General features: G+C 28.4%; 4 protein-coding genes across 5 annotated transcripts in view; 1 reads left to right on the plus strand and 3 right to left on the minus strand.

The window, feature by feature from the left end:
- Positions 1-58: 58 nt before the first annotated feature.
- On the minus strand, positions 59-1,599 carry LOC129607536 (uncharacterized). Of its 2 annotated transcripts, none has more exons than XM_055518569.1 (5): positions 1,409-1,599; positions 1,249-1,348; positions 993-1,193; positions 324-837; positions 59-261 (listed from the first exon to the last, which is right to left on the minus strand). In XM_055518569.1, exons 1-5 carry the CDS (start codon positions 1,540-1,542, stop codon positions 95-97), a joined length of 1,116 nt encoding a protein of 371 aa, XP_055374544.1. In that variant the 5' UTR covers positions 1,543-1,599; the 3' UTR covers positions 59-94. The 2 variants fall into 2 exon arrangements, with proteins under 2 accessions (XP_055374544.1, XP_055374543.1); XM_055518568.1 differs by having other exon boundaries at positions 315-837.
- A 535-nt stretch (positions 1,600-2,134) lies between these two features.
- On the plus strand, positions 2,135-5,800 carry LOC129607265 (vacuolar protein sorting-associated protein 11 homolog). Its single transcript, XM_055518137.1, has 3 exons — positions 2,135-2,307; positions 2,471-3,614; positions 3,681-5,800. Exons 2-3 carry the CDS (start codon positions 2,498-2,500, stop codon positions 5,666-5,668), a joined length of 3,105 nt encoding a protein of 1,034 aa, XP_055374112.1. The 5' UTR covers positions 2,135-2,307; positions 2,471-2,497; the 3' UTR covers positions 5,669-5,800.
- A 135-nt stretch (positions 5,801-5,935) lies between these two features.
- Positions 5,936-7,954, minus strand: LOC129607370 (probable lysine-specific demethylase 4A). The gene is made up of 3 exons (XM_055518333.1): positions 7,758-7,954; positions 6,704-7,690; positions 5,936-6,649 (listed from the first exon to the last, which is right to left on the minus strand). The coding sequence occupies exons 1-3, from the start codon at positions 7,835-7,837 to the stop codon at positions 6,358-6,360; spliced, it is 1,359 nt and encodes a 452-aa protein (XP_055374308.1). The 5' UTR covers positions 7,838-7,954; the 3' UTR covers positions 5,936-6,357.
- Positions 7,955-10,519: 2,565 nt separating this feature from the next.
- LOC129607384 (mucin-2) overlaps positions 10,520-12,562 on the minus strand; it is a 43,350-nt gene continuing 41,307 nt past the window's right edge. Inside the window, exons 3-5 of the mRNA XM_055518362.1 lie at positions 12,293-12,469; positions 11,906-12,222; positions 10,520-11,844 (exon numbers count right to left, since the gene is read on the minus strand). Coding sequence (XP_055374337.1) covers positions 10,788-11,844; positions 11,906-12,222; positions 12,293-12,469 — 1,551 coding nt within the window. The 3' untranslated portion in view covers positions 10,520-10,787. The remainder of the gene's footprint in view (positions 11,845-11,905; positions 12,223-12,292; positions 12,470-12,562) is intronic.

Here is a 12,562-nt window from a genome sequence, read left to right on the forward strand (position 1 = left end):
CGACCTTAATTTTTGTAAACTACTTTACAAATTTATTTTATTAACTTATAATAAATTTACAATTAAAAGTCCTAATATTAAATAAAATATTATTTTAAAAATTGTATTGGAAACCTGGGTTCTTAAATTTAAATTTTTCTATCTCAAATCTCAATTTTTGTTCTTTTATATCAGCTAAACGCTTTATTTGTGATGCGATGTTCTGAACATCTATAACTGGAATAGAGTCATTTTCTTGTGGTAAAGTATTAATTGTATAAGCTAAAAAAAAGCTTTGAGTTGAAGCCTTCAAAGTGAACTTATTTTAAACGTACAAAACTTACCTATTTCTGGTGTATTATGTAAATTATTTGCTTGTGGGGCTGTTAAAGTTTGGGTCAATATTTGTAAATTTTCTCTAGTCGTACTGATTTGAGCTGGTATTGTTGTACTTGTAACGGTCATTGCTGTATTTGCATTAGATGTCAAATTATTTGTTTCATTGAAATCATTACCATTTGCAATTGATATTGGTATTTGCGTTATGTGAGCTTGAGAAATATTGCCCATTCTCACGCGTTTAAGTGGCGGTGGTGAAGATCTATTGTTTTCGTTTTTCTTTTCTGCTACACTAGTTGCATGTGTCGTTGTTTGTTCTAAATTTATTGAATCATTCGAAACTTGAGGCTTTTTTTCTGGAGCAGTTATCTGGATTTGCTCAACGACTTTGATTTCATGAGAAGGAGGAACAGATTGCAACTGCGACTGCGATGCGGACGAGAGTAGTTGAAGTTCATGCGCTGTAATTGTTGCTATATCCTGTTTAGTTTCAGGCTCTTCCAATGCTTCCTCAAATATCTGTTAAAAATAAGTTGCACAAAATAAAATTTTGTGGTATAATAAAACAAGAAAAAATAAGCGTGATTATTTTAAGTAAAAAGTTCAAATATAGGACTATATTCAATAACGCAAAATTTACCTAGACTTTTATCATAACTTTATATATCATTTACCTTTTCAGTTTCATTGCTTTTTTCAATCTTTATGTCTGAAGGTTTGCTATCTGTTTTTATGGACGAAATGTTTATAATCGTAGGTACGCAACCCCATAATTCCATAAATCTAACTTCCAAAGGAGTCATACGCAAATGTGTATTTCCTTCATTGATACGTCTTTCTTTTGCTCTAGTAGTATGCTTCCAATCCATTAATCTCTAAAAAGCAAGCATATAAAATCTGCTTTGTATATATTGAAAAAGAAATTTATACTTTCTTCCATTCTTCAGCTGATAATTTTGGACCTTTATCGTCTTCATTCAGTTTGTCAGCTAATTCTTTCCATTTTAAAGATAAATAATTAGCATCACGACTAAAATGTACATATTTAACTTTAATTAATTGGAAAACAAAAAATTTCGTTTACACTAACCCTGGAGGAATAAATCCAGTCCGAAATATTTCATCCTCTTCCAATGCCTTCAAGTACTGTTTATATTGAAAAAGTGATGTTTTCTTTTTCCGTTTGTCTGGTTTGTTTAAATAATCTACTGCCATTACACTCATTATAGCCGAAATTTTTTATGATCAAAGCATTTAAATATGAAAATAAACAACACTCCAAGCTAGCTTTTGAATTTAATATATGTATATTTGCTGTCAACCAACGCTTTTAAAGTAAATGTCAAAACACGCCGCAAATTGAAGGAATAGCGCCACTACCAATATTTTGTTATGAGAAGCGTAAATCGTATTTTTTGACGTCAAATCGTATTCGACGTAAAATATCAAAATCGAATTGTAATAATCTATTTCCCTTGGAATACAGTTTTTATTAAATAACTGACTATTTTTAGTTAAACTGGCATTATGGAACTCTAAGCAATTAAGCAAAACTACATCTCAGGCAAAAATAATGGAATTTTTAGGAAAATCTGCTGATACCTTTTGGGGTTGACGGTTATTTTCCACAAAACCACTATTCAGTCCATTAAAATCGACTGGTTGAACATTGTTTTTGTGGGAAGTGGTCATCAAACATTTTTCCATCAAAAATTAATTATTTTTGACAGATCTTATTAATTTCATCATAGACTTGGATGTTGTCAAAAATTATCCGATTGACATTTACTGTCAAAAATGTGGGTTTGTGTTTGCATTTGCATTGCGTATTAAAATTATAATGCATATAATTATACTTCAGCTGGAATGATAGGGCTGTTTGATAAATCTTTTTGCGAATTAAAGCGAAAAATAAATTAATTATAAGTTGTTGACAAATCGATTGAATGAATTAATGTTTTTATACCCATGTAATTAACTTGCGAAAAGGTAATTGCTCAATTAAGTAGATAGAAGTTTAAAGCATTAAATATAAGAAAAGTTCTTCGTTACGATCTAAACGAGAACAAAAATTTGTTGAAATGTTGTAAAGTGGTTTAATCATAAAATGAAACATTAATATTTATATTTTAACAAAGTTAATACTTTGCAGGACATCAGAAATATTACAAGTGTTATAATGGCTAGTTTTGAGTGGAGAAGAGTAAATTTATTTGATTTAAAACCTGATGAAAACAGTACGAAAATAACTGCGGCCTTGCAAGGCAGTCAAGTAACATGTTATGCAAGTGGAAGAGGTCAAAATATTATATGTGACTCACAAGGTGGCATACATGTATTTGGACGTAATTGGGAATTCACATCGTTCAAGGGCCATGACATGTCGATTAATTTATGTGCATTATCAATACAAAATAATTTACTTGTAACAATATCTGGAGAAGAAATTAACGAGGTTTTTAAGGTATGGAATTTATCAAAAATCACAAAGAATTGTGGAGCACCATGCTTAAGAAAGGTTACTGCAGAATTGTTACAAAAGCCCACAGCTTTAGCTGTTACAGACAACGGACAAATTATGGCTATTGGCTATGAGCTCGGTTATATATCGCTATATCGGGGGGATATTGGTAGGGATAATACAAAGATTTTAAAAAAATTTAAATGTTCAAAGAGTGCTATAGTTGGGATTGCCTTTCAATTACAAGAAAAAAACATAAATATGTTTGTTTGTTCCGATACATGCATCGTCGTTTATAACTTAAAAAGTAAAGATAAAGAAATCAAAACAGTTTTAGATGAAAACTGTTCCCCTACTAGATGCTATGCCTTGCAAAATCATCCAGAAACCGGGAATGAATTAAGTTTTATTGTTGGAAGAGACGATGCAATTTATTGCTTTAACAAGGACGGTCGTGGTCCATGTTATGTTTTGGAGGGTCAGAAATCATTAGTTGAATGCTTTAGAACAGGATTAATTGTAATAAGCAAAATAACAAAAACAACAACTGATAAACAATCTCTTAGCGTAATTGATATTCAAGATAATATAATTATATTCAATTGCAATATTAATGAGGTTGTTGCCATTTTTAAAGAATTTGGGGTTTCATATATTTTAACAAAAAATAATGAGCTATTTCGATTGTGCGAAAAGGACTTTCAAAGTAAGTTGAACGTTCTTTTCAAAAAAAATCAGTATGAAGTGGCAGTTAAAGTTGCAACCCGCGAGCAATATGATCCTGAGGGACTCGCAGGAATTTATAAACAATATGGTGACCATTTATATATTAAAAGTAAGTATATTCAACTGTTTATTATATCAGCAAAAAAAAATATTTAATTTATTAAATAATTTTTAGGAGACTATGAAGGAGCTGTTGAAAATTATATAAAAACTATAGGTTATCTTGAACCTTCGTACGTAACGAGGAAATTTTTAGATTCAAAACATACCAAATTTTTGACTGATTATTTATTGGCTTTACATAAAAATAGAAAAGCCGTATCATATCATCATACAACTTTATTGCTAAACTGTCTTACAAGGCTCGAGTTAAAAGAAGAATTAACGGATTTTTTAGCCAAAGATACACACCCTGACATTACATTTGACATAGAAGAAGCGATAAAAATTTGTAGGAAAGCTTCAATTGAATTAGCTTTAGAATTATCCAAAAGAAATCAAAAGCATCAGTATTGTGTGACTATTTTGATTGAGGATCTAGCCTTGTTTGAGGAGGCATTAGATTATATTTCAAAACTTTCATTCAGTGACTCAGAAAAACTTTTGATTAAGTATGGAATTGTATTAATGAATAATTGCCCTGACAGAACAACGAATGTATTAAAGAAGCTGTGCATGTTTCAAAAAGATCAAAGCTATGAAATTTCGAATAGTTCTTTGATAAGCTTTAAATCTGCCGATTTTGGAAAGTTTTTCAAATCTTTTTTTAAAAATACCGATAAACTGATTGACTTTTTAGAGCATATTATTCAAAATGTGGTTGATTGTATTCCAACGCCAGAGGTTTTAAATACTCTAATTGAACTCTATCTGAGAAAGGTTAATGAAAGCAATAATGTGAAAGATCGTCTAATAGAAATATTTTTGCAATTTGAAGGAATTTACGATGTAAATCACGTTTTAATTTTATGCCGTTTGTATAATTTTTCAGAAGGAATAGTTTGGATTTATGAACAAAATAAACTATACCATCTAGTGTTGCGCTACCATTTAGAAAATAGAAATTACAAGGAGTTATTAAAATTTTGTAAGAGAAATGGGTCATCAGAACCTTCGTTATGGCTAGAAGTTCTTAATAGTTTGGAAAATGACGAGCAAGCTCCATCTGATTTGTTAGTCTTAGTACTGAATAACATATATACATCAAATGAGAAACCGCAATCGCCTTTACAAATTCTTAATTACCTTGTGTCAAAGGACAAACATAAAAATATAAAATTGGGAAATGTTCGGGACTATTTTTCGCATGTTTTTAGAAAGGAGTCCCAATTAACAAACCAAGAAAAGGTTACAGTTAAAAATTTGCAAATTAATTTAGAAGTAATTAAAGGAAAAATAGAAAATATTTGTTCAAAACCTGTCGAATTTAGGAATACTATGTGTGACTCATGTCACCAACGTTTAACCATGCCTGTTACTTATTTCTTATGTAAACATGCATTTCATCAAGAATGTCTAATTAATTCAGACAGCGAAAAAGATTGTAAAATTTGTTTGGAAGGTTATTCCCAACTGAATAATGCATTAAAGGCACAAAGTGAATCTAAAAATACTCCTAATGAATTTCATAAAGAGCTTATCAATTCTCATGAACCCTTTTCCGTTGTGTCGGAGTATTTTGGAAGAGGTCTCTTCAACGAAATAGTAGTAATAAATGAAGAAGATGAACCAAAAGAAATTATTTCAAAAGAAACTCAGCAAAACATTCCAATATCAGAAGCAAAATTACGCCTCGCGGAAGGAAGGATCAAAGATTTACAAACGAATTACATTACGCAAGCCGAAGCTAGAATTCGTGCTGAGGAAGCTTATAGATATGCAAAGACTGAAAAAAAGGAAGTTAAGTTTTTACCAAAAAAATCTGTTCAAAAACTGGATAAAATTTCGAAAAGTTTATCAAAGTCTGAGTCCACAAACCCTTTTGATGTTGATGGCAGTGATCATGATTTTTCTCAACAATCGGTGCATCACCAGCAGAAACCAATTTCCTCGAAAAATCAATCAACCAATCCCTTTGAAATTGACGAAATGGAAAGCGCTAGACCAAGAAGAAATATAAGATCTATTGAATTGTATAATAATAATTTGAATCCTTTCGCTTAAAGTTCAATATTTCCCATAACATTTACTAATATTTATTAAACTATGTTTAAAATGTCATATCTTAAATATGCATTATAATGTATGTATATTTAAATATAAACATAAACTTTAATTTGAAATTGTTATATTAAATTGCTTTATATGTATTTAATTTTTTTTACTTAAACGATGTAGCTACTAAACTTATGGATATTATTATAATTGCGAGAAAAGAAAATTGGGATCAGTTTACTATTTCCAACTAAGAAAAGTAACAAAAAACACAAATTAACGCTTTAATTTTTCGTAATTTTTTTTAATTTCAAAGAGTTTTTTCGTTTTAGTTCAAACAAATTAATTTAACTTATTCACGAACACATTTTACTTAATAGTTTTTCAAAATATTGTATTATTTAAATTATTAAAATTTAAATTTTTATAATCTTAAACAAACGACAGAAATTGAAGGCAAAATTATAAAAAGTCAAGATTGATCCAAAAGTATTTTTCCGAAAAATGCTTGAATATCAAATAAAAATGCATCCATGCAAAAGGAATATATGTACTAAATTAGTAAAGAAATTAAAATTTATATTAATAATACAAGTTACTATCCGACCACGCATTTCTCTGGTACTTAATATAAACCAATCTGCGTATTTAGATTACTAAAGGACGTCACATTTTAAGCATTTAAAAAGTATTGTGTTCTAGTCATTTTCCTCATTTAAATCAATAGTTTTAGTCTGAAATCTCATACGCTTAGAATTTTTGACAATATGATCACCGAATAAAAGTTTTGGACATCCACCGGGTAGTTGGTTCCAAATTTTTTTTAATTTAACTATAGCTACTGCATTGAAGTTGAACTTAGGTTTAGATTCGTGAAGGCAAACTTTTTCTTGGGGACATAACTTTAATTTTTTCTTGGGCGAAGAATCATTTAAAAATGTTGAACCACTGCAGCCACGTTTTTGCTTATTGGGAGAATATTCCGTCTTCCTACAAAAAAAATTTTACAAGTGCTTCAGAGACTTTAAAAAAAGGTTATATTACTTATTTAATGCTGGTATAGGAGCTGCACATATTCTATCTGGTTCCTCAGGATGAGATCCATAATCTTGCCCATTCAGCCAGTCGTTGTATCTCTCAGGCTGGAATCTCCTAACGAATGTTTCCATTGATATTTTGACCATATCCTTACGGCAATGACATTGTGATGCTCTTTTTCCGTATTCTATCCATCTCGCTGTAGCAAAATTTGTAGATTCAGCAGCATTGAAACCATGATTAAAACCAGCATGATAACCAAAAGGAAATGTTATCATAAATTCTCCCGGTTCTTGTGTTATTTTATTAAATGGTATATGATGATTTTGTAAAACTTTTGGGCTTATTAAAGTCATTTTGTGACGCAAGTGAGCATTACATACATTGTAATTTTCACTAAACATTTGGTTAGCTAATTTTTCAAATTTTCTTCCATGTTGCGGGGGGATGGCATACCACGTTTTTGGTGCACCAAAATGCAAGTAATTAATTGAATATAAATCCATATCTTCCGTATGCCAAGCAAAAGACGTTTTCCACATTCCAAAATATAAATACGCCGTGTTAACACCATCAATTTCAATACCATAGTCAGTGTTTACATAATCTAATATTGTTTCTAAATTGTTTATATTCCACTCTTTAACTTCTGAATCTGTCAAGCTTCCATTAATGTCAGCTCCATAGATTGGGGCTATATATGTTACATTTTTCCAATATTTTCTTTCTAAGTCATCATAATCAAAATGTTTTGGTGTTTGATAACGTTCCGAGTTTGCTAAATCTCTAAATTGTCTTAAGGTCATCGGTCTTCGTTGTATATTTAATTGTTGATACTCGCCTTGTTTTCCAGATACAACTTGACATATTGGCGTTGGAATTGTCATATTAATTTCGTCCATATTATAACCAGATTTTCTAGCCTTCCATTCTGCAGGGGGTATTACCTTAACTAAACCCGCTTTATGGGCTCCACGGGTTTCCATATACTCTCTATTGTTTTACAATTTAAAATAATTGATTTTGTATTAAATTTTATTAAGTGATCGAAATTACTCACACATATTTTGCAAAATTTTTGAACTGTTCCCATGAAGGCCTAAAAGTTAAAATGACAGGATTCGAAGTATTTAAATTCATAATTAAAATAGGAGTGATGAGGTTTTTTTCAGTCTAAAAAGGTTTTCCATTATTTGAAAGTTAAATTAAACAAACTTAAAATTTACTACACCAACTGGCATAAGACTTAAAGGCTAAAATATTTTTAAAATGTCAGAAAGTTGTTGAATATGATGACATTCTAACAGGGCTGTAATAAATTTAAAATTTTTTTATTCTGTCTGGTATAAGAAAGTTTCTATAAGCTTTTAAAAACATTAAAAGTTGTTGCATGCAAAGTGATAATACTTTTTGAACAAAAATGAGAGAAAATGATGACATTCTCATTTTCTCAATGTTTAAAGTTTTTCCAAGTTTTGTAAAGTAAAATTTAGTGTTTTAAAATTTTTTAAAATCTTACACCTGTTGAAGCATATGTATGTTTATCTTGGTTTGTTTTTGAAAAATAAGAATTTTTTTCAACAATAACTTTTTTTCAAAACTTTTCGATTGGAAATAAAGTAAAATAAAGAAAATGGATTTGCAAACGGTTTTTTCTAAGTTTCACGCTTTTATAATCTAAAATCAAAATTTTCGGTTTTTGGTTTGACATTTTGACATTACAAAAAGTCAAGGTCTGGATACTGCTTTTTTTGTGAAAGAATTTGTAAAATTGCATTTTTGGCGAAATGACATTTCTGAAGAAACATTTTTTTGTTGTTTTTTTAGAAAAATTATGATTTTTGCCTATATTCATTTCCAATTTTCTATACGAAAAGTTGACTAAAAATTAAAAATTTTTATATTAAAATGAAATTTTAATTTCTGAATAACATATCAAAAATTCAAATTTCGAATTTAAAATTTTAATTATAATTTTGATTAAATATATTTTCGAGTTTTTTCCGCCATGTCAGTCAACATTCTGAGAGAATTGAGGGTAAAAAATGATAAAACAGTTAATAAAAACAAATTTGGTGCTATATTTTTTAGTCTAGAATACACGACTTAAAGTTAATAGAAATTTTATTAGATTTAAATTTAGAATTTAAGTTTGTAATAATTTGATTTTAGGTTTTATTAGAAATAAGTAAGAGATTTTGAATTGAAACATATTTGGGTTAGATGTCGCTACGTACACCGAAATCAAATGGTTTATATACACTTCTTCAAATTCAATGTAAATTCAGCGTATCAAATGCACTATCAAAGTTATAGAACAATGACCAACTAAGTTCCATCATTTATGACCAACCAAAGTTATAGAACTAAAACCAAAATATGTATGCATGTATGTAGTGCATACGAGTATACACATAGATACATAAATATTTTAAAAATTAGAACTTAATAATGGTTATTTCACTTATTTTATTTATTAATTATTGTAACATACAAATTCGGACTTAGCAGTAAATTTTAAACTTATTAATCCTTAAATATTAATGATTAATTAATATCTTTTGATTGTTGTTTTTTGGCCATACATGTATAATAGAAAACAAAATTATTAAAAAATTAAGTACATATAACTTAAAAGTTTTCGCTGTATATATTTCATTTTTTAAATAATATTTTAAAATATGTATCTATTATATTTTCGGTTATATTTTTCTAAATAAGATAATAATCATGTGTTTATTTCAATTTAATGTTATTTACACGTAATAAATATTAAAAAATGTATATATGTATGTTTTATTTGTAGAAATAAAAATATAATTCGTAAAAATTTTAAAACTAGATTTTGTAAACTTTATACAACAATAACTATGATACCTATTAAATTTTAAATTTATTTGCTCGAAGTTTTCTACAAACAAAAGCATAGGTACACCTTTTACTTATATAATAATTTTTATACAAAAACTTATATGTGTATTTAATGTAATGCAAATGTTATGCAATTTTATAAATCTTTTAAAGAATGAATGAATCAAAAAATTTATACACACATTCATATAAACCAAATTTTATACTTGAAAGTAAATTGAACTAACGTAATACTTCAAAAATGTCTTATTAACGTGATTTTCAATCTCAGATTAAAACTTTGCTTTATGTTTCCAGGGCAACATTTTAACAAATGTACACAATATACACAAGTTGTTGTACTAAGTGAATTTGTACAAGTTGTACAAATATATGTACATAAATTTTATTTTAAAAAAGTTTAGTAGTTAATACAAAATTTAAGTTGACCATATTTTATTTTTATTGATTTAAATTAATTTGATTCGAAGCTATTTTATAGTTAATTTTCAATGTTAATTGTGGGTACGCTATACCTATGTATTCTAAATTTTATTTTTCAAGAGTATAGTTTGTTTAAATTTATTTTTTAACCTTTTGATTTTAGCGAAAAATTATAAATGTTTGAAAAAAATTATTTTACAAAGTAAAATATGATTTTTCACCAAACAAAAATTTTTTAATTTAAGTCTATCGCAATATTACAAAGTAAAACTTTAGAATTTTTAGTACATAAGTTTTGATGAAGTTTTAATAATTTATTGATGAGAATTAAATAAGTTAAATTGATTAATGAAGTCAGTACGAGTATTTTATTTATTCGATTACTATCTTTTAAAATAAAAACATCATATTAATTTTAATAAAGATTAAAATGAACGAAATTTAAATACTATCCACACAAAAATTCTACAATTCTTTCCTATTATATAATTTTACTTGTAAACGAGTAATATTTTTGAATAAATATATTTTAATTGTTTTTTAGGGTGAAATAATGGTTTTAAAATGTACATGTTCATATTACTAGCTTAATTTAAGCAGAGAATTAATTACATACATATTAAGATATTAATTAAGACAGTATTGCACTAAAAATTTAATTCTTAAGAACTCTTACAATTGTTTAGAGTTTTATCCTGAGATAAAAAATTTTTAATACATAACATTTTCTTAATTTTTTTTTCTTTTATATAATTTTAAACTTCATATTATATTCACAACATTTATTTTTGTTTAATTATGTTCTTGATGATTTTATACATCTACCGCGGTAACAAATTTCAGTCTCATGAGAAACTTCTTTAGAAGTTGATGTGGCGAAAATAACATTTTTCATTAGATTCTTATGAAATAATGTATCTTTAGATGTTGTTACTTCAACTGTTGGGGATTCAGTTTCTGGTGTAGCAGTTGAAGATGATCGAACTCTTTGAATTGTTGTATATTCATGTTTGCGTGGCTGGAAATTTGGCTTTATAATATCACCGTAATCATCTTCATAATCTTGTACAGTAAACAAATTTTTTAAGTGGCTTCTAACTTCATCGAATAGACTAGGTTGTGTATCTAAATCATCAGGAACCGTTTCCTCATTTTCTGTGTTTTCATTGTTATGCTCTTGATCAAATCTTCGAGAAATTATACTACCGATATTTTCATTTTCTTCATAGTCTTCATTAAAGAATCTTGTTGTAGTACCATCAAAATCGCTAAAAGGTTTAAAAGTCGTTGATGCTGTTGCACTTAATTCTGATGGTTGAGGTTCTAATATTAACATTGATTTTTGGGTGGTAGTTGAAGTTGTGTCGAATTTGTTTGGATCTAATGTTGTTGATGTAACCATTTCTTCAGTTGTAATTGATGGTACAGTATCAGGATTGATTGTAGACGTTATTTCTGGCTTAAAATCTGATAGTTGTGTACTTGATTCAGACTTACTAATTGTGGTTACTAGGTTCAATTCGGACTGATTAATCAATTGCGGCTTTGGAGTTACAGCTTTTTCATTGATATAAAGGGAGTTAAATAACTGTGTTCCTATATTTTGTGATTCAGCTGTCTCAAAACCGTCTGTAGAAGAAGATGATTGCGTTACTCGAACTTTCTTCCAAACGCCGCGTCTGTTGGTGGTATTGTATTTATCATCAGATGGGAATTTTATTTGTCTGGTAAATTCTTCTTTAATTATTTTTGATGCTTCATTTGCAGCAGCTTTAGCTTCTTTTTTAGCTGCTACTTCTCGACCTAAATCTGTCATGACTTGTTCAAGCAGTTCTTCAAATGTTGGTTCAATTCTGAAATAGATAGAGTGTTACTTTTACAATTATTTTTTCGTAGTATTTCACAAGTTTTTACGTTTTTTCTAAAGTTTTTTTCTTTATAAATTTTAAATCCTTATCCTCCGTTTTGACAATAGATCCATATGTCTTTATGGATGGTCCGAAACCTGCCGAAACATTAAATTCAAATGTATCCGATTGTTTTTTTGAATTCTGGTTTTCTGGACCAGCTGTAACAATGTACTGATCATTGTCATATTTAACTGATTTTTCACTTTCGTGCGTATTAAGGGGTTTAAAGTTTTCTGATTTTGAAAGAGCAGGAGACCACTTGGTTTCTTGAGTATCTAAAAAGAATTTTTGTCTTGAAGGCAATCGTCTATTGTATGTAGCCTAAAAAAATAAAAAGTATTTTAAGATTTAATTAATTAAAAATATGAAAAAGGTTTTTTGTATTTCATACTTCGTTGTTTTTGTAATCATCGTGGTAAAAATCCTGATTGAACTTTGAGACCTTCTGTAAATTTTCCTTTTCCTTATCCGGCTCGACAGTTGTGGAAACTGGATGAGGTCTGCGCGTACGTGTTCGAACTTTAATAACTTTTCTTGGAATAGAACCATCTGGACGACGGGGGCGTACCTTTCGAAATAAAGACAAAGAAATAACGGAATAAAAAAAGTATTCTAAAAATAACGATATGACAATATTTATGCACAAAATTCATAAATATTC

This window comes from Condylostylus longicornis, unplaced genomic scaffold (genome assembly GCF_029603195.1).
Source record: "Condylostylus longicornis isolate FDR11 unplaced genomic scaffold, ASM2960319v2 ptg000027l, whole genome shotgun sequence".
NCBI lineage: Eukaryota > Metazoa > Arthropoda > Insecta > Diptera > Dolichopodidae > Condylostylus > Condylostylus longicornis.